The sequence below is a fragment of the Pyrus communis genome, chromosome 17, assembly GCF_041283825.1.
Source record: "Pyrus communis isolate YQ-2024b chromosome 17, ASM4128382v1, whole genome shotgun sequence".
Lineage (NCBI taxonomy): Eukaryota > Viridiplantae > Streptophyta > Magnoliopsida > Rosales > Rosaceae > Pyrus > Pyrus communis.
In genome coordinates this window covers 7339707-7360277 of record NC_142581.1, presented here as the reverse complement: position 1 = coordinate 7360277, position 20571 = coordinate 7339707, and the positions used below count along the sequence as shown (strand labels likewise).

At 37.4% G+C, this 20571-nt stretch overlaps 3 protein-coding genes across 5 annotated transcripts; all 3 read right to left on the bottom strand.

The window, feature by feature from the left end:
* Positions 1-65: 65 nt before the first annotated feature.
* LOC137749397 (protein disulfide isomerase-like 2-3) lies at positions 66-3236 on the bottom strand. Its single transcript, XM_088688767.1, has 9 exons — positions 2876-3236; positions 2275-2433; positions 1915-2028; positions 1496-1653; positions 1275-1374; positions 1014-1190; positions 779-924; positions 531-677; positions 66-442 (listed from the first exon to the last, which is right to left on the bottom strand). Exons 1-9 carry the CDS (start codon positions 3002-3004, stop codon positions 268-270), a joined length of 1305 nt encoding a protein of 434 aa, XP_088544893.1. The 5' UTR covers positions 3005-3236; the 3' UTR covers positions 66-267.
* Positions 3237-4934: 1698 nt separating this feature from the next.
* Positions 4935-7785, bottom strand: LOC137749387 (triacylglycerol lipase 2-like). Of its 3 annotated transcripts, none has more exons than XM_088688796.1 (9): positions 7498-7785; positions 7268-7396; positions 7037-7177; positions 6764-6874; positions 6502-6645; positions 6358-6395; positions 6031-6107; positions 5841-5936; positions 4935-5336 (listed from the first exon to the last, which is right to left on the bottom strand). In XM_088688796.1, the coding sequence occupies exons 1-9, from the start codon at positions 7666-7668 to the stop codon at positions 4996-4998; spliced, it is 1248 nt and encodes a 415-aa protein (XP_088544922.1). In that variant the 5' UTR covers positions 7669-7785; the 3' UTR covers positions 4935-4995. The 3 variants fall into 3 exon arrangements, with proteins under 3 accessions (XP_088544922.1, XP_068345580.2, XP_088544923.1); XM_068489479.2 differs by having other exon boundaries at positions 7268-7378; XM_088688797.1 differs by having other exon boundaries at positions 5188-5329.
* A 4201-nt stretch (positions 7786-11986) lies between these two features.
* LOC137749385 (triacylglycerol lipase 2-like) lies at positions 11987-15357 on the bottom strand. Its single transcript, XM_068489477.2, has 9 exons — positions 15202-15357; positions 14981-15094; positions 14732-14872; positions 14532-14642; positions 14266-14409; positions 14120-14157; positions 13890-13966; positions 13648-13743; positions 11987-13500 (listed from the first exon to the last, which is right to left on the bottom strand). The coding sequence occupies exons 1-9, from the start codon at positions 15355-15357 to the stop codon at positions 13181-13183; spliced, it is 1197 nt and encodes a 398-aa protein (XP_068345578.2). The 3' UTR covers positions 11987-13180.
* Positions 15358-20571: the final 5214 nt, after the last annotated feature.

Genomic DNA, 20571 nt, shown 5'->3' with positions numbered 1-20571 from the left:
GGTATCCATGGCTTGGACACCAAAAAAAAACTAGTGATTTGTCAATCTGGAAACCAACAAGAGTATTGTACCTAAACACTGCATTGATATGAAATGAAGCACAATAATGGTAACAAACAAGAGAACAAAAGAGAGCCTTACTCGTAAGAAAGCTCTTGCGCGTTGTTGAAAACATCGTTTAAACACACAAACACTGGAATGACCAGCACCCAAAATCAATCTTAGCCTGATATAATTCTCCTGCTGTAGTATGATACTTTCAATTTCTCACAACTCTTCCTTGTTAGTGGTATCCTCTCCCATTAGTTCGTCAAGGGAGAACTCGTCCTCTTCAATGATCTCTCCGTCTTTACCATCCCAGGGTTCGATCTTCACAATGTTCGGAGTTCCCTCCAGAGGCAAGTTTCCCTTTCCTCCACGCCCGGCTTCCTTCACAAATTCTCTGTGAAATAAAATTGAGTTGTTTAAATTTGTTTTATTATCACAAGGATCAAGAGTGGTTCGAGATAAGGTGGAGATAGAAAACTTACGTGATCTGATCAACCTCGAATGCACTCTTAAGTGGTGCATAAGCTCCCTTTTTTGCGTTTAAGGCCACCAATGCTGGATATCCATAACCACCGACACCCACTCGGTTCTCAAGGTCTGGCTGCTTACCGGCTGCTGCCCACACAAAACTGCAACATACACGAACATTCATGGTCAGTAACTATATATTTGCCTCTCAAGCCTGCAAGGTTTCATTGGCGGTGATATGCGCATAATTCCAAAAACTTGCCTGTATGGACTTCTTTTAAACTTCTCCGCAACGGATAATAACTGCTGAATGTACTTGTTCCTCCCTTCTGCCTTGGAATCCAAGATATCAGGTAGGAAAGCCACAAAACAGATGGCAGCTGAACCACATTTCTCTTCCATGACATCCTACAAGAGAAGATTGTAGCAATGCTTTAGTCCCCTAGGTTACTTACAATCTCACACAGCTTAAGTATTGGAGGGAAGTAAATGCTTACAGGGCCACTTAGCTCGGTCACTTCAGGAGGTGCAACGTTTGTTTCCAATTGTTCGAGAGCAAACGATTCAATGGCTGAAGCACTCCTTGCACCCTCATAGGGGAGTGGGCTGTCTTTGTCAGCTCCAAATACCAAAATGGTCGGAAATCCTTGAACGTTGAACTTGCTCATCAGAGACTGGTAATGCCACCAAGTTAGAATCATATAGTACAAGAAATAAAAACACATAGATCCAGTACATAGTCAGGAAGGCAAAGTTACCTTCTCTGCATCACAGTCAACGTGTCCCAACTTCACCTTCCCCTGCAAGTTTTTAGCGGCCTTCTTCCACTCAGGTGCCAATTTTTTGCAGTGCCCACACCTTGAAACAAGGAAATTAGGAACAAGTCAATAATCTTCTACAATCTCATATTCATATAATAGACAAACAGTGAATATTTTAAAATTAGCTTATAAGATAAGTCATAAAGAAAAGCACGTACCAAGGTGCAAAGAACTCCACAATCCAGAGATCTTTACTTTTAAGCACAAGTTCATTAAAATTCTGGGAATTTAATTCTACCGAAGCACTAGGTTCAGATTTTTCGCTTGATCCTCCTGTTGTTTTTCCACTTAAGCGGTCTTTCAACAGCGCCTTTATCTGTACAGGACCAATGGAATGGTCACATTACTGATACATGAATCCGTTTTATGCAAGAGCATTATATGACCGAGTGAGAAATGATTAAACCATCTACATATCCCATGACTAAGTAATAGAGCAAGGTAAGACATAGTGGAGCAGAAACAATATGAGACTATCTTAATCCACAAATGTTACCAAACTCTATTTTAACCAATATACAAGAAAAGAAACAAACTAACAAAACAAATAGAATTTGAAGAAGAGATTACGACGAACCTGTTGGAGTGCAAATTCTGCAATGGGTTTCACATCCCTTGCTCCCTGATAGTCTACTGGAGGCTTTCCAGGGACAAACACCTTTATTGTTGGAAATCCTCTAATCCCATATTCCTATAGAGCAATCAAACACACCAACAACCCCGCACAAAATTAACATATTAGTAAACAACCTGAAATACTCATATTCCTTGTCCAAATATGGCAAAACTATGATACAGTGGGGAATTTTTTTCATGCAGTTTTATAAAACAACAATATGGTTGACCAAATATTTTCAGGCAGAGGGATGTTAATCTACAATTGCTCCTTCAAACTTAGAAGTCAAAATTAATAATTGCAAGAGTAACTATGGGAAACCTGAGCGAGGGACTTGTGTGCATCAGCATCAAGAGATGCAACGGCAGCCACACCCTTTAAGACAGTAGCCGCTTTCTCCCATATCGGTGTAAGAGCCTGACAATGTCCGCACCACGGTGCAAAGAATTCAACCAGAACAACTCTGTTTGAGTCCAGAACCTGCCACCATTCCACAGGATTCAGTACAAGAAAATACCAGTCAAATTGTCTTACTAGAAATCATAATTAACCCAATAAGAATCAGAACTCACTGATCACATTTCTATGTTGGGAAACTAAAAACAAGTACATTAAACTCAGCAAATTTATCAAACAATTTCCACAAAGTGCAAAATTAACTTACTTTTTCCGAAACAAATATCCCCAAGAAGCAATAAACCAGATCCAAAAACTAATGATCTCCGTAAGCAGTAAAACTCTAAAAGCAATACAAGAAAGCACTTTGCTTTCAACAGCAAAACAATCGCTTCTCAATTGAAAAAACCAATCAACGCCCAAGTGCTTTTCAATCCAAACGGTGACAAATTCCAACAAATTAATGCAAAAAACTGAAGAATCTGAAAAGGGCACGCGCAATTACTGGTAAAGTTTCAACATTTACCTTGGACTTGAAGTTGGAAGGAGTTAGCTGAAGAACTGGCGATGATGGTCCGTATAGTGCATCGCAGACACTGACGACAAAGAAAAACAAGAAGATGATAGGGACTGCTCGAAATTGATTCTCTCTCATTCTCTCTCTCTCTCTCTCTTACACACTCTCTCTCTTTCTCTGAGATTTGTTGTGCTAATCAGTGAAGAAATCTCTCGAGGCACAGAGACGAAACCCCTATTGAATTTTCTTCTGGGTTTTGGGCTGGGCGAGCTACGTGTGAGGGCCAATCAGAGATTTACACGTCAGCCGGCCATGGTTTCTCATGAAATTTTATTGGTGTATTTTGCTCTTTATTATTTGTTCATAAGAGATTGGACCAATAAAGGAATAAAATTGTATTATCAGATTTTAATTCGCTTAAAAATTAATTAAATGCTATGAGTTTATGCCCTATGACTATGAAGAAAAATGTTCCTCTTCAAATGGCATTTGTTTATGGTTAGCATAGTAAATGTGACACAGGGTTAGAATTTGGGTAAGTCATATAATGGATCAATCATAATTGATATCGAACAGATTTTTTATTTGACTTACTCAAATCTTACTAAATCGAAGTGTTGACTTAGACATTTACCATTTACCATTTAAATTCAATATTTTACTAAGTTTTGCACCCACAAGCGAAATGAAGAGGTTAAAAAATAGAGTGACACAAGCAATAAATTTTTGGCCTTCCTTTCTCATTTAACTTCTTTTTTTTATTTGTTTTTCAACCCTGATTTTGTATTAAGACTTTTCAGAATTTGTTACAATACTTATATGTTTTTACTATTTAATATAATTACCATTTGACAGTCAGATATAATTCATGCTAATATATGTATTTAATTTAATCATCATATGACCGTCGAGATGGTAGTGACATTAAATACATGTAAGTATTGTAAATATGACTCCTTGACGTGCATAAAGTATTACAGATCCAAAATTTTCATGCCATATAAGAAGCCAACAAATCGTTACAGTAGCCAAATCCAGAATTTTCATGCCATATAAGAAGCCAACAAATCATTACTCTCTAACAAAGTGAACGTAACATATCCTCCTCAAAGCTAAAGCTGCAACAAAACGACAAGGCATGTGAGCTATAAGCCTATAACAGAAAGAAAACGCAAGTAACTCCCAAATGCCACGCTCATCTTGTGCAAGCTCGCACGAAATCCGTGTGATGCCACCACACTTTGATCAACTCATTTCAACTCCTCCAAGTCTACATATAAGCTTCTTCAAGAGGATTTGAGATTAACGAAAGATTAAGAGGTCGAGGATGGAGAAGCTTGTCAATTTACTTTCCAAGCTGAAGAAAATGGTGAGGTCCTCGTCAGTTAATGGGAACCTTGATCGCCAAGTTAGCATTGGAGGTTCACCACCGCCCTGTGCTGTTCACTGCGAGGAGCTCTTCTTGCCTTCGAAAAGGTTGAAGGGTTGTAGAACAAGAAACAATGATGGTGATCCGTTCACAGCAACTCATCCTGCAGCCTGGAATCATTTTTCTCTTAGATCAAACATCTATATTTGATGAGAGAGAGAGAGGTGTCAACCATTGATGCTAATATAGGAGGTGAAACCCTACTTGCATTTTTCATCACACTGCATGCTCCATCCGCATATGCAAATAACCAGTGATTCACTTTTGTAATTTTATTTTTATTCGAGCAAGATTGTAATATAATATAAACTACAGAGATGTGGGGATTCACATTTGGCTGCAGAAAAATGCTACAATATTGCCCTAGCCAACTAGGCTAGCTACGCCCAAGTTTGCGTTTGTTTTTTATTTTGCAATTAACTTGTGTTTGTCCAAGGCTTACACATAGTAGCATTTGAAAGCAAGTTCAACCTAACCACTCCAATGCTATAGCTTCTGAGTCAAGCAGAAAATTTTCTCCAAAAGTAGAAACAGCTGCATACTAGGCTTGAAATATAGGAAGCTCATATATGTAGATGCATAACTTATATACAATCAATTCCTTCCTTAAATTACCTACGGAATTCAAATCCGAAACCCTATTTACGATTTCTTTATAAATAACTTGTGAATTTTGATAATTGTAAGACAAAAGAAATGTCTACAACATATTTGCAAGGTCTTTACTCTTGATTAATGAAGCTTCTAGAGGATTATACACAAGTTGATTGGCATTCACACTCATGATAAAATCCAAATGAGCATAATCCTCTCTGTACTGTACCACAAGCTTGTCCTTATCATGATCTTCCAGGTCGTCAAGCAAAACTCCCACGTCATTCACGTCGGAAATTGAATCTCTCCCTCCATAGCTGAGGAAAAGAGGAATGTCCTTTGGAATGTTTGCCATGTTGTACATAGGAGGAGTAGGCTTCTTGTAGTGTTCCATGTTCATGTATGCGCGACTGTAATCGTACATTTCTATGGTTCCTTTCCTGATCACTTTTCAAAATCCATAAATAAGAAGCAAAGAATTGAAACTTCATATATAAGCATTTCATCTAAAAGTTTCAATACAAATTTAAGTTCAGTCTTTTTCGTGTGCAGGAAATGACGCATTGAGAAAATATCATTTTCTACTCAAATTTTTTTTCACCATCTTTGATCCCATTTATTGACATGGTTGGTTTTGTTTTAGCTAGGGTATACAATCATAAACTAGACCTTAGACCTCAACTTCTACTTTTGGATTGGTTAATCGCTTAGATTTTAGGTTTATGTCAAGCATTAGCTAGGCTACTTAAAATCTAGAATCAAATTCTAAATTAGCCATTTTATACCCTAATAATCAACATCGTCAATTAATGGGATTGAAAATAGTAGAAGTAGGTTTTCTCCATACATCCAGTGTCCTGCACGGAGAATTTCCGATGTTTTATTGCTAAAGTTTGGATTGTGCTTTAGATTGTTACCACATGATTGAACCTGGAAATCAAAGAGACTTACTCTGAGCAAAATGTATAAGGTTCTTTGTTGAAGTGGGCTGGGGAAGGTTCTTAAAGAAAGCATCCATACTTGAATGACTGAGGCAACAATTTGGGCCTGCAGATTGCAAATAAACAGTTCAATCTCTGCTGAGCAAATCAAAATTTCAAGTTTAAAAGTGTGAATGTATGAGCAAGCTTTGTATTACTACCTCCTATAGCTGCCATTAAGTCGGAGCAGTCAATTCCATGTGATCTGCAGATCGATTGCTCTAGTTTTATTATCTGCCTGTAGGATTTTTGATACGAACAAAAAAGTTGTCAACGATGTAATTTCCCAATGAGTGACCGATAATCAGATGGATTAATATTTCAACCTATGTAAAAAAGCATTCTTGTCAACTTTAAAAACATACTTAAAAACTCCAATTTTCTTTAACAAAATATCTAAACTCTTGTAAAAATTTGAATTAGGTTTATGGTATTGTCTGAATGTGCCAATGTTACGGAAACAAAAATTGTGTAAAATGCCATCTCACTCGTTTGGAACTTCCGGGAATCCCAACAATTTCACTTCCTGTAAATAAAAAAGGAGAAAATTTTTGTCATAAATTATATATTTATAACAATGGATTTTTAAGGATCCATATATGATAACAAAAAGGTTCATTAAGTTGTGTTACTTCTGCAAAAAATGTTTCGGCAGCAGTTCTTAAAATCAGTGAGGGTATTTGACCCAGATAAGCAACCGGGCTAAGCAAAGCAGCTGATCTTAGCAAGTTAAACAGCTTTTTCTCCGAGAAGGCGGCGAGGACAACCAAAGTTCCCTATATAATTCAACAGCTTCAAGTCTCAGTCAGTTCCCTTTAAATGTACAACAATTAAATTTCTAAAGCATGAAAATTCCCGGGAGTAAAGACGAAAAACCGTTATTTAAATGTTTACCATGGAATGTCCGACGTAGTGTAATTTCTGTCCTGTTTGATCACGGACGTACTGGACTGAAGTAGGAAGATCATAAACAACCATTTCATCCCATGACCATTCCCAGTAAGCCTATATTCATTTTTTATTTTTTTTTACAAACGATAGCGTTAGCAGATAAAACATTAGGGTTTAGCGTTAGTAAGCCTAAATTCATGGCTGGATATTATTAGTACAAGATTAGGATGCAAAGATGGCATGATGTGGATCAACATTTCCAAAAGCAAAGCAAACCGGATCATTAGGACTAAGTGATGTGTGTCCGCGACTAGATCTTGTCCCACGAGCATTGGAAAGCCAGACATCAAAACCATGATCAGCCAAGATAAATGGCAAAGATTCTTCCGGCGGATTGAGTAGCCATGATGAAGCATCCTGTTGCCACAAAAATGTTTGTTAATTTATTTTTATGTCAGGCACAATATTTGTACATATATTTCAAAAATATGGCGATTAGTTGCAAACCAGTAACAATCCATGTTGTAACAGAATAGGCAGCTTGTCGGCTGTCTTATTCCCGAATCGTCCATTTGGAATCCTCTGCAGGCCAAGGACGTAGCCATCTTCTGTTGTTACCTGAAACTCATCGAAAAGCTGATCTATGACAAAAGATAACAGAATTTATCTATGATGTCGCATATTGGTGATGTGATCCGAAAATATCGAATCAAGGAAGGCACATTCTGATAACTTACTTGATGTTCTTGGCAAGTATAGCCTTGTGTCTCCACTAATGATTTGCAAAGGCCAACATTCGAATTTTCGATTGAGTAGAGCTTATTTTTTGTCGCTGCTGCTGCAGCTGGAACACAAATTAGAGCCATAAATATTAGAGTGGTTGAAGGGTTAGCCATTTTTGAGCGCATTGGTTTCTGGGTGCAACGATTTCAAATTTTCAGTGCTTTTGCTTTTTTATGGTAGGCAAATCTATATGCACAATAATTATTGTATCTCATTGGCTTTAAGCCAATCACTGAATGATATTTAACAAAATATTTATGGCAGGATTTAGCTCAATCAATTGCATAGACAAATTTTGCCATTTAGTTGGTGGTGGATTAGCAACCGATTGTGTGTCCTAATGATTTAGATTTATAATGAAGCAACTTTATTGTAAAGACTTCTTAAGTTTAGCTTTGTCGGTTAAACGATAATGTGACACATTAACTAATCAACAAGACCCTTACCCTTGTCAGACTCAAATTCTGCACTTAAATATCTCAAGTTGCCACTTAATGTTACATACTAATAATATTTATCTCCACTTATAATTGAAAGGTATTAGGTTCAACTTCCGTAGATGACGAATTCGTAATCAAATTATTGTGGTTGACTCATTATATGGCCAAGCCCAATTCCCCACCCCTTTAATGGTAAACATATCGTTGTATTCCAAACGTAGTAATTTGCAAGTGATGGATTGTCTTTGTGGATATGGTTTTTCTTTTTCAACGCAATGCGTCTCAGGTTCAAACCTTCCTCCTCTCCTTATTGTAGTTTAAAATAATAATATCGCTTGTAATAAAAAAAATGTCGTAACTTTTCATGGTATGGTTACTTATTTGAAATGAGAACTGGATCAACTACTTGCCTAATAACTTTGATTCCTTTCATTCAAAAATTCAATTCTTAACTTTCATAATTACAATTTTTGATGTTGGACCCACATTCCTTTTTTATTGCAGATGTGTTAATAAAGGCAAGAAAAGTCATGAATAAGAATAATTTCAATACACGTTCAATGTAAGTAAACATGTCATTAATTAGTTTCTCATCTCCAAATTAAGATTTAAGGGTTGCAACATTCTTGTTCTAATGGCCAGTAAAGCCTTTTTTGTCTCCACCATTCCTTTGCGAAGACCAACATCCATTTTTGGTGATCGAGTGCAGCTTTAATTCTAGTTGCTCGTAGAAGTAGAGTGGTTGAATTTAAGCCAATTCACCATGTGCCTCAATTTCAAAATTTCAAGGATATTGCATTTTTTAGAGGAGTAGACAAATCCATGGACACCAATTATTGTCAAATGGGCCTTCAATTTAGGCCAATATACTGATGAATGATTAAACAAAATTAATGGCAAAATATCTAGAGTCATCCTATCATGCCCAGAATTGCCTGAATGATTAAACTCATCAAGGCACAAATGATTAATCTTACATATGGATTCTTTTACGGCAAATTTTGTTTTGCAGGCATTTTCCCACATCAGTTTCTTATTAATTTTATATGGGAAGTGTTATTGACACTTCAAAAATCTCATTCTACATTTCTCACAAGTGTATTTTTTTTCCTAATATAGAAAGTTTGAAGTGTAGAAAGAGATTTTTGAAATGCTAATAATAATTCCCTTTTATATACACATTATTAGAAGTTATCTCTAAAATCTTCACCGTGTTCGCTCAAATGTCTTTCTCCCCTTTGATCAGTTCAAATCAGACATGCGGTGAGTTTTTTAGTAGGATAAAGTAAAAACCATTGATAAATTGGCTTGAAGCTTTTGGTGGACGGCATTGACGCGATTGAAACCCCAGCATGTTAAAAAGATAAAAAAAAAAAAAAAAGGTAAATTATACAAAACTACCTTAATTATGGGTTGAATCACAATCTCATACCTCATATGTTAAGTTGAAACCTCATCATGTTAAAAAAAAAAAAAAAAAAAAAAAAAAAAAAAAAAAGAGTAAATTATACAAAACTACTTTAATTATGGGTTAAATCACAATCTCATACCTCATATGTTAAGTTGAAACCCCAGCATGTTAAAAAAAAAAAAAAAGTAAATTATACAAAACTACCATAATTATGGGTTGAATCACAATCTCATACCTCATATGTTAAGTTTTTTTATCAATGTAACTGTTAAATGATGACGTGGCAGAAGTATAACCCACTCCTTTCTAACTAAAATATTAAATTAATTAAGTATTAATTTTATTTAAAAATTAATTAAAAATACTATCTTCCTCACTCACTCTCTCTCCTCTCACTTGTTTCTCTCACTCGCTCTCTCTGCTCTCACCCCCTCACTCGTATCCCTTCTTCCTCGTCCTCTTTAAACACACCAAATTTCCTGCGTCGATCCCCACCTACATCTTCCTCGACCTCAACGCTCCCTCCGCCGCCTACTGGGCCTCGCACTCCGGCCGCCTCGTCAAGTTCCTCCACACCGGAAAAATGTCCTCCTCGAGCCGGAGATGTGAGAAGATGGGTCAAATGGTTCACCGTTGTGAGAATCTCGCCGGATAAGTTGAATCCACGCACCCGGATACCAAACCCGAATTTCGGAGCTGCCGATGTAGAACGTATAGGTGGCGAGATTGCCTTCCGAGGACGAGGCGTCAGCGTAGGAGAGCATGGCATGGCAGAGCTTGTTGGAGTCGCAAGAAGCAGGTATGGTGAGGTCTCGGGTCCGGTTCGTGCAGGTGGATGAGGAGCATGGGACGGGGGAGTAGGATGTGGACCGGATCGGATCAAATGTGTTGTTATAGTTTCGGATTTTGTTGCAGTGAAGCCAGGAGAGCTCGCTTCATGTGTCGATAACCATCAAAACTTTCTGCGGCGGAGTTCCGACTACGACGGTGACTGTGCGGGTGACATTGTGGTGGAAAGGAAGCTTGTTCGGGGACTATGGGAGGGACCCACATGGAATTTGTTGGGTTTTGAAGGGTAGAATGAGTCGTGGAGTTTGGATTCAGTGAAGCAAATGAGGAGAGTGGCAGATTGGAACTTTAGAGATAGGTTTTGGATGGAGTTGCAGATGTGCAGGGTTCAATGGTGGAATTAATATGGTTGATGGGGGTAGAACTGGAATAGTATAAGGGAGGTAGAATGTGGAAGAAGTTGTTTTGGGTGGAAAGTGGGAGTGGGGTATCTATGGCCACGGCAGCCATGGCTGCCATTACTTCTCTGCAAGTGAGAGCAGAGAGTGAGAGAGGGAGAAAAAGTGAGAGGAGAGAGAGAGAGAGAGAGTGTGTGAGTAAGAAAGAGTTTTTTTTAAAGAAAAACTAATGAAAATAATTCGAAAACTTTGAATTTTAACGATAAGGACAAAATAAAGGATAGAGTGAATAGTATCAGGTTTGATTTTTAGTGTAAAAATGAGATTTTTCGTTAAAGTAAACAGCGAACTTTTCGTTAAAATTTTTTTTTAATTAATTTTAAGTGTTAAATAAAATTTAATAATTTATTATTAATTAATTAATCTAATATTCAATTGAAAAAACAAGTGGACCTTACTCATGCCACATCATTATTTAACAGTTACATTGATAGAAAACTTAAAGGAGGTCTGACATTGCAATAAATTCACAAGTTGAGATATGACATTGCAATGTTTAAAACATAAGATATGAGATTGTGGTTTGGCTCATAGTTAAGGTAGTTTTGTGTAATTTACCCTTAAAAAAAAAAAACTTGAAAACTTTGAGTTTTAACAATAAAGACAAAATAAAAAGTAAAATGAATAGTATAAGAATTGACATTTTAATGTAAAAATATAATTTTTCGCTAAAATAAACAGTATCGAGAACTTTTCATTAAAGTTCTGTTTGGACCTAAATTTACGCTATCGGCCCATACAATCAAGGCCGTTAGATGAGTAAAGTTCTAGACCGTTGGATGATAAAGTGGTTGAGATAATTTTCAATTATTATTAAGGAATAATATTGTGGTTTTAATCATAATATTATCTCTTAATATATATTGGATTATCTAAGCCTAATATTGGCTTTATCCAGCGGATCGTTTAAAGATAAATGATATCTAAAAGATAGGTTGTTGCTTACCTTGAGAAGTCTTTGACCTAGACTCTAGCTGATGAGTTTGAATTAAAATCAAATTCTACACAAGTGAAGCCGCACCACACATCTGCTTCTATAAATACAAGGCTGCGAACACCATAGAGAGGACCTTCAACTCAGCATACAATTGCCCTGCGCAAAACCTCTCAATCACCTTGAGATTTTTTCCTTTTCTTTTTCCTGCCGACACACCTTCAGTTTGGATAAACAGCACTGTGGAAGCAACCGGCGAGCACCTTCAGTTTGGATAAACAGCACTGCTGCCGCAGAATCAGCCGCCCAAGAAGCATCTTCAGTTTGGATAAACAGCACTGCGTCGAGGTCGACCGATTATCTATCCAAGTCTCGGTCGAGAAAGGTTTTCGAACCTTTGTTGACAGAGGTCACCTTGCTAGCCTTCTCGGCATAGTTAGGTGTTACGAATTACATTGCTCGGCGTACTGGTCGCCGAGTGGTTTTATGATTGGATACTCACAAGTGAGTTTCAGGGTTCGGCATTCCGACGGCCGAACTACGTTTACCATCAAGACATACATCACGTTCGAGTACCTGTGCCCATACACCTTGGTCTCGATTCGACGTGCTTATACTCTCACGAATATAATCACAGTGACCGAATCGGGCTCGGACGATTTGTGAACTCCGCAGAATTAGCAACCTTGTCTTCAGGCTGTAGAACCCAGAGACCGAGAGTGTTCCTTCCTCGGTCGCAATCGCAAATTAAAGAAGTCAGCAACGCGCTCAAAGCTACATCAACAAATTTTACTCCTCGGCCAGGCTCGGCCGACGAGTTGGCACGCCCCGCATTCGACCGAAGGACGTAGTTAGCTTATTAGTTACTCGGCCTGCGCGCCACGTAGGTTTTGTAATTTTTAGGATCAACAAGTTCCTACAAGAAAAATGTATCCGGCACAGATAGAGGCCAGGAGAAACCTAAAGCCGAAAAATACACGCATTTATGGCTTAATGAATTCGTTTTATCCATTATCAATAGCTAGGATATTTGCTGATTAATGAATGAATGGCAAATATATAGGATTTGCTGATTTCATCTTCATGAGCATAAACTTATGGTAACAGAACCAGATTCTCTTCGGATCCAAAGGAACTAAATCCAAGAATCAAATGATTCGGACTATTGAAATTTGATCAAATGACTATAATTATTATAACTTTTAGAGGTCCTCTGTTTGTAACTGTTAGATCAAATTTCAATGATTTGGATCATGTAATGAGTGGCCTCAGTTCCTTTAGATGTGGAGGAGATCCGGTTCCTCTGGCAACAAAAAACTGGTGTTTATAATGAATGTAAACTGGATTGTGGATGTGACAAAAGGACTTACCTGATAAAAATCAGGTTAACTTACACCACAAGAACTCTCACATGTAGGAGATAGCGTACTACAATAGCTTCTAAAGTTTGAATTTGTACCCAGCTCATATAGATTTAGTATTATTCCCGCTGCGGTTCCGGATAGTATGGTAAACAATTAACTTCAGTGGGGAATCTGGATTCTAAGTTTCTAACTCCTCATGAATCCAAATCCTCCATAAAGTTAAGGATTAGTAAACATGACATTAATGGAGCTTGAAGAAGGCCAGTATGGGATTATACACAAGTTGATTGGCATTCACACTCATAATAAAATCCAGATGAGCATAATCCTCTCTGTACTCTACCACAAGCTTGTCCTTGTCATGATCTTTGAGGTTGTCAAGCAGAAGCCCCACGTCATTAACATCAGAAATCGCATCTCTCCCCCCGTAGCTGAGGAAAAGAGGAACATCTTTCGGAATGTTCGCCATGTTGTACACAGGAGGAGTAGGCTGCTTGTAGTGTTCCATGTTCGCGTCTTCTAGACCATAATCGTACATTTCTAGGGTTCCCATCCTGACCACTATCCAAAATCCATGAACAGATATGACCAAACATTAAAATTGTAATTAATTTGTTAATTAGATAGGACTTCTGGGAACTTAAATTCAAATATTACTACTTATATAACTCGCCATTACTGATAAAGCTAGTAATGAATGGGACTCACTCTGAGACAGATGTATCATGTTCTTTGTCGCCGTGGACTGGGGAAAATTCTTAAACAAAGTAGCTTTGCCTGCAGAACTGAGGCAGCAATTTGGGCCTATATACGGGTTGCAAAAAAATAATTCATGTTAAAAGTGTGAATGAGGAACCCTAACATTGTTACTACTGAGATTGTGAATCCCACGCGTCGTTGAAATTAAAGCCCTTGCATAAAAGTGTGAATGTTTTTTTTGGCCTCACAACCTGTAATAGTTGCCAATAAGTCGGAGCAGTCGACGCCTGGTGTTTTGCAGATAAACTTCACAAGTTGTTGTGTCTCACTGTTGAGATTTTGAGAACAAGAAACTGTTATAGATGTCATTTTTAACAAATGTGTCATTTGTTAAACAAAATATCTAATAATTCTATGCTATTGTCTGCATGCATGGGTCTTTAATACTACTGAAGCAAAACCGCTTAAGTTGTTATCTCACCCGTTTGGAAATTCAGGCAAACCCAACAATTTCAGTTTCTGTAAAATAAAACAAGACAACTTTTTAGTCAGTTAATTCTATTTTTGCGGGTGTGAATTCTAAAATCCATTATTTTTAAAACAAGAGTAGTCGCTGAGTTGTGTTACTTCTGCTAAAAATATGTTCATAAGAATCCTTAGAAATAGCGATGACATCTGACCCAGGTAAGCGACCGGGCCAAGCAAAGCAGCTGATCTTAGCAAGTTTAAGAGATTTTCTTGAGAGAAGGCAGCAAGGGCAGTCAAAGTTCCCTAGGAAATATATACAGTTAAAATATGTTAGTCACAACTATAAGTGGACAAAGAGGTGTATCTGTAGGGTCGAAGTGACTATTATCCAACTTGAAATATGACCAGATTAGGTGAATATTTACCAAGGAGTGACCAACATAATGTAATTTCTGTCCTGTTTGATTGTTCACGTACTCGAATAAAGCAGGAAGATCATAAGCAGCCAATTCATCCCATGACCAGTCCCAGTAAGCCTACACATTATAGAAGATAACAGATAAGTTTCAGTAAAGATTATGATCTGTATATGATATGATGTGATCAATGATGAGGCAACACGAACAGGATCATTAGGAGTAAGTAACGTATGTCCGCGACTAGAATTTGTCCCGCGAGTGTTGGCAAGCCATACATCGAAACCATTGTCTGCCAAGATAAATGCCAAAGCTTGATCTGGCGGATTGAGTAGCCATGCTGACGCATCCTGCAGTTTCCACAGACAATTGTTATTTAATCAGTTCATCTATGTCTTGCACATGTGTATATATGTCTACACGCATGATAAAAATATGTAGCTTAATTAGGTAAGAACCATTAAAAGCCCATGTTGTAACAAAACAGGCAGCTGCTTGTTTGGCGTCTTGTTAGCAGACCGTCCCTTCGGAATTCTGTGCAAGCCGAGGATGTAGCCGTCTCTGGTTGTTACCTGGAACTCATCAAAATTTCCAAAACAAAACACAAAAACGTTGATTTCTGTTGTGTCAACGTAATCTTAAAAAGATAGAAATAAGGCACGCACTTTCTTATGCTTACTTTATGTTCTTGGCAAGTATAGCCTTGTGTCTCCACCATTGATTTGCAAATGCCACCATTAGCGTCGTCAATCACTTGCAGCTTAGTTCTTGTTGCTGCAACTACTGAAACCCAAAGTAAAGCCACAACAAGTATAGTGGTTGAAGGATTTTCCATTTGAAGTTAAGGGGTCTTTGAGTGCAATAATTTTTACACCTTTTGTTATTTATGGTAGACAGATGCATATACAAACAAACAATCAATCGTAACGAGCAGTATCTTTAACACCGTTGCACGGTGTTATCAATCTACTCATATTATAGCATGTATATATATATAACATATCAATCATGTTGTTCACCCGTATTATTATAATATTTGGAATGATAACATATATAATGAATCAGCTAGAAAATGCCAAACAAAAAATGATCTATGTCAAGTCAAAAAATGACCATCATTTCAATAGACACAAAATTTCTGGCAACTAAAAATAGTATGGTTTCAGTGTTGACATATTTACCAGTTTTCAAAAACGTGAGAATTGGTCTGGACTCTGCGACATATTTAGTCAGTACCAGTTATTATGTATAGGCTTATATTATACCAAATTTTCCAGGGAAAACGACCTCCAATATTTGCAATTGGCAAGAAACGGATAAGAAAGCGTCTGATATTATACGGGGCTTAAATTGACAAAATGTGGGATCGTGCAAGTTAGGTAACCAAACATGGAGACCTTTAAGGGAATGGAATAAAAAATAGGATTAGTTGTGGGGTTCACCGCACATCGAATTCAGCAATTCAGATTGTAAATTTTTAAAGTTGCATCGCTTAGATCATCTTTACAAAATATTAGACAAATCAGAAACATTTAAAACATCTAATTGAGTTTAAAAAAATTGACGAACACTTTGTTGAGAAACAATAAAATTTCATTGTGACAATTACATAGGTAAATGGTTTCGGATTGAATTGAATTTTTGCAAGGATGATCTATGATTGAGACTTACAAAATAAACGTTATAATCGTTAAAGTTCGATATAGAGTCGGCTCCACAACTAATCCCCATTTTAAAAAAATAGAAATCCCCTCCCTTAAAGGGCCTAATCAAACATAATGGAATTGTATATGTAATGATATTGGATGAAAGGTCGCATAGTTTAGAGAAAAAAAATAAAGTCAACGAGGCTATAATTGCGTGGTAAATGCACAAAAGTGGAAAAGTCCGGTTGTAAACATGAAATTCCTGCGACAAATAAAACAAGAACACGCGTACAAAGTAATTGTTTGTATTAAAAGAGAAATTAGGGTTACAATCTCTGATACAAAATTTGATTCTCTTATTCAATCTCCGGGGAGGCAAAATATTTGTGTAGAGTGGTTGATCCGACAGTCATAGTGAGACTTGATCTCGAATCCATGAATGCCGCTTGTGGCGATGGAGGAACTGACATGTGTAGTGGTGCTTGATAGTTCTTCACGAGTGTGGCGAAAAATGCAAAGATCAGCTTTCTAAGTGTGTGGAGTGTTTGAGCGTCCACGGGAATGTGTGGATTTATAAGTATGAGTATGTTTGAAGACATCATGTTAATAGGCTTCTTCATGATTCCTTGCATTTTTTTTAAAGGAATGCGATATCTTTTATTTAGAAAACTCAAAGAGAGTGCATATCATGGTCAAGGTCACTCTGAATAACATCAGGCGGCTTCTCAAACCATACTACAAAGTCATTATGGATTAAGCTCAACTTGGCTAGGCGATGCATCACTATGAATTAATTTATTTTCGAGCTATGATTTTATGGAATTTATCTCCATGATTTGTCTTGATTGAATCTTAATATGGATTTAATCTGGTATTAATTTAAACCAAATCAGTGAACTTGGTATTAATTTGGACCGAGTTCATTTGTGCCAATTTCATTTGGCTGACTAAGACCCTATTTATGTGGTGGGTTCAATTACCAACCATTTCGTTTTAATCAAATCCAGTTCCAATTCCATTTACTTGCTGAGTAGTCTCCTTTTAACTTGAGCCAATTACAAATCAATTTATTTGCTGACCAATCACCTTTAATTTGGTTGCTGACTGGGCGACTAAATGAATTGGCTGATCAAATCTAATTCTATTGGCTAATCAAATGAATTCCATTTGCTAATTTGCTGACTTACCAAATCCAATACCAAGTTAAGGCCTTGCCGTTTAATCACCCTTAATTTGATAATTTGGTTGATGAAAGAATCAATCTTTAATGTGAACCAAATGCCACTTCACTTGGCCGACCACTTTGATTATTGCTCAAAAAGGGGTCAAATGCATTATTTAATTGGCATGATTTATGTTTGACTTAAATCTAATAATTTATCTGATTTAAATCAAAGTTAATGTAAAGATAATTCCTTAATTGTTTTGACCATCCACTTAATCTAGTAATTCTTCTGCGTTATGCCAGATGTCGACACGTGTTACTCATGACTCTTCCAACTTTAATGAGTCACATGCCATGTGTGAGGTATGTGAGACCCATAATGCGTGCCACAAAAGCCCTGACAAGTCAAAACTTCTGTTTGTTGGTGAGCATTTATTTCACCAAAATAAATATCTAGTTAGTACAATGAGAGCAAAGGAAACCAAAAAAAAAAGAGGCCTCCTAAAATTTAACATATGCAAGAAAAAAGAATTACAGAAGTGTTAAAGTCTCAATACAGCTTGAAGAAATCCATTAGGGGAGCATGGACAACTTGGTTGGCATTCTCAGCCATAAGAAAATCCATATGACTATATGAGCATACTCGCCATATATTGTGCCACAAGCTTGTCCGTTATCATGATCTCTGAGGTTGTCCAACAAATACTTCACATCAAACACGTTCGAAAGGGGTTCTCTCCCGCCATAGCTGAGGAAAAGAGGAACGTCTTTCGGAATGTTTTCCATGTTGTACACAGGAGTAGGCTGATTGTAGCGCTGAATGCTTATTGCTGGACATAATCGTACATTGCTATGTTTCCTTATGTGACCATTTTCCACCATCAACAAGAAACAAAAATTTGAAAGTTTGTTAGTATTAAATTTAATCAGAGGGGATATACAGGACAAAGTTTCAAAACGAATACTAGTTTTTTCTTTTCCTAGTGTAATTTAGGAGAACGACTTCCACGCAACAGGGATGTATCATGGCAGTGTGTAATTGACTTGAGAAACAATGATGGTGACATCCCCATTGTAGGTAAGTTTCTCTCGTGCTTTAAACACTTAATTAGCATTTACAGCTCGCTATTACTGAACCCTGAATTGAAAGAGACTTACTCTAAACCCATTGTAGGTAAGTTTCTTTGGGGCGTATGTTGAAGAAACAAATTTGTGCTTGAAGGACCGAGGCAGCAATTTGGGCCTATAAAAAACTTTCAAATTAAAAGGGTAAATGACGAATCTTAACACTGTGAAAAGGACTTCCACGCAACGGGGCATCTCCGATGTAGGTAGGTTTCTTTATAACATTGTCACTACCTGTTGAAGCTGTGAGGTAGTTGGAGCAGCCATTGCCTGGTCTTGCGCGCATATACTGCAGAATTTGCTGCACCTGCCTGTTGGGATTTTGATAAGATCAGAGAAATCTTGTTATCAAATCATAAATGAGTGATCGAGAATCAAATGGATTAAAATTTCAACCTACAAATTTCGTTTTAATTTGAATAAACCATTACTTGACGTACAAGAAGCACCACGTATTCATTTAAACAATGAAAAAAATTACAAGACATACTTAAAAAATTGTCATACTTTTTTGTACCAGATTGTATTTAACTCCGCATTTTCCTTTACAAACTATTTGAGTTGCAATCTCACCTGTAAGGAAATTCAGCGGAAGCAAAGAAACCCGGTCTGTGATAAAGATAATAGATAAAATTTTAGTCACTTTGCTATGTTCATCACATTGAATTTAGGAATCCATATATGAAAAACCAAAAGGTTCATTTAGTTGTGTAAAGGAAAATGCAGAGTTAAATTCAATCTGGTACAAAACGTATCAACAGCAGTTCGTACGTGATAAATGTCCCACATCGATGGGTTTAAATAGGATTATCCTACTCTAACTAATATCGAGGTCTTTTGTGGTAAAACCCTGCACCTGACGGATTGGACAGGTGGTAAAGTTGGGGACAGTATCGGTATCATTAGAGTGGGGCGGGTTCGGCGATCTAAAAATCTAACACCACCTGCCCAATCCGTCAGGTGTGGGGTTTTACCAGAAAATGTCTCGGTATTAGTTAGAGTGAGGTAATCATATTTAAACCCCTTTAATATAGAGGCAACCACAGAGTTCCATTGAAAACAAGTGGGCCCAACAGGATTGGTGGGACTTTAACACTCCCCCTCACATGTAACCTCATTTAGTGGTTCACACGTAAAGATCCACATCCATATCGGTAATATAGAGCCAACCGCTGAGTTCCATTGAAAACAAGTGAGCCCAACAGGAGCCGACCTTTGAGTTTCAATTACCAATGTGGATCTCCATGTGTGAACCACTAAATGAGGTGGCGGAGTGTTAAATGTCCCACATCGGTGGGTTCAAAGAAACCCAATGGGTTTAAATAGGATTATCCTACTTTAACTAATACCGACCGAGACCTTTTGTGGTAAAATCTCACACCTAACAGATTGATCCAACAATCCAACAGTACGAAGGGCAAGCGCATCTGACCAAGATAAGCAATTGGGGCAAGCAATGCAGCTGATCTTAGTATGTTTACCAGCTTTCCTTGGGAGAAGGCAGCTAGGGGAAGTCAATGTTCCCTATAATTCAATACTTCCAAGTCCCAGTCATCGATTTTCTATGTGTCTGAAAAAAATTCTAAAACTGTAACTATGAACAAAGTTCAAATAATTTACCAAGGAGTGCCAACATAATGTAATTTCTGTCCAGTTTGATTGTTATATACCTGAACAAAGCGGGAAGATCATAAGCAGCCAATTGATCCCATGACCAGTCCCAGAAAGCCTACATATCATTAGAAGTAATACATGTCATTAGAATAATTAAGCTTATGACCTGCAGATGGCATGATGTGATCAACATTTTAAAAGGCATGCCAATCGAACCGGATAATTTGGATTGACTGTTGTGTGTCCACGGCTGGAAACTTTGCCGCGACTGTTGGCAAGCCATACATCGAAACCATTGTCTGCCAAGATAAACGCCAAAGCTTTTTCCGGCGAATTGAGTAATGCCGACGGCAAAGCCGCAGTCAATCGGCAATGCCACAAGATTATAAACGCCACAAGACGCAGAATGGGCGAAATATATTGTTTATAATTAAGTTGTTTTTAAATGGGTGAAATATTGTCACTTAGTATTACGATTTAGTGGTATTCCTCTCCACTT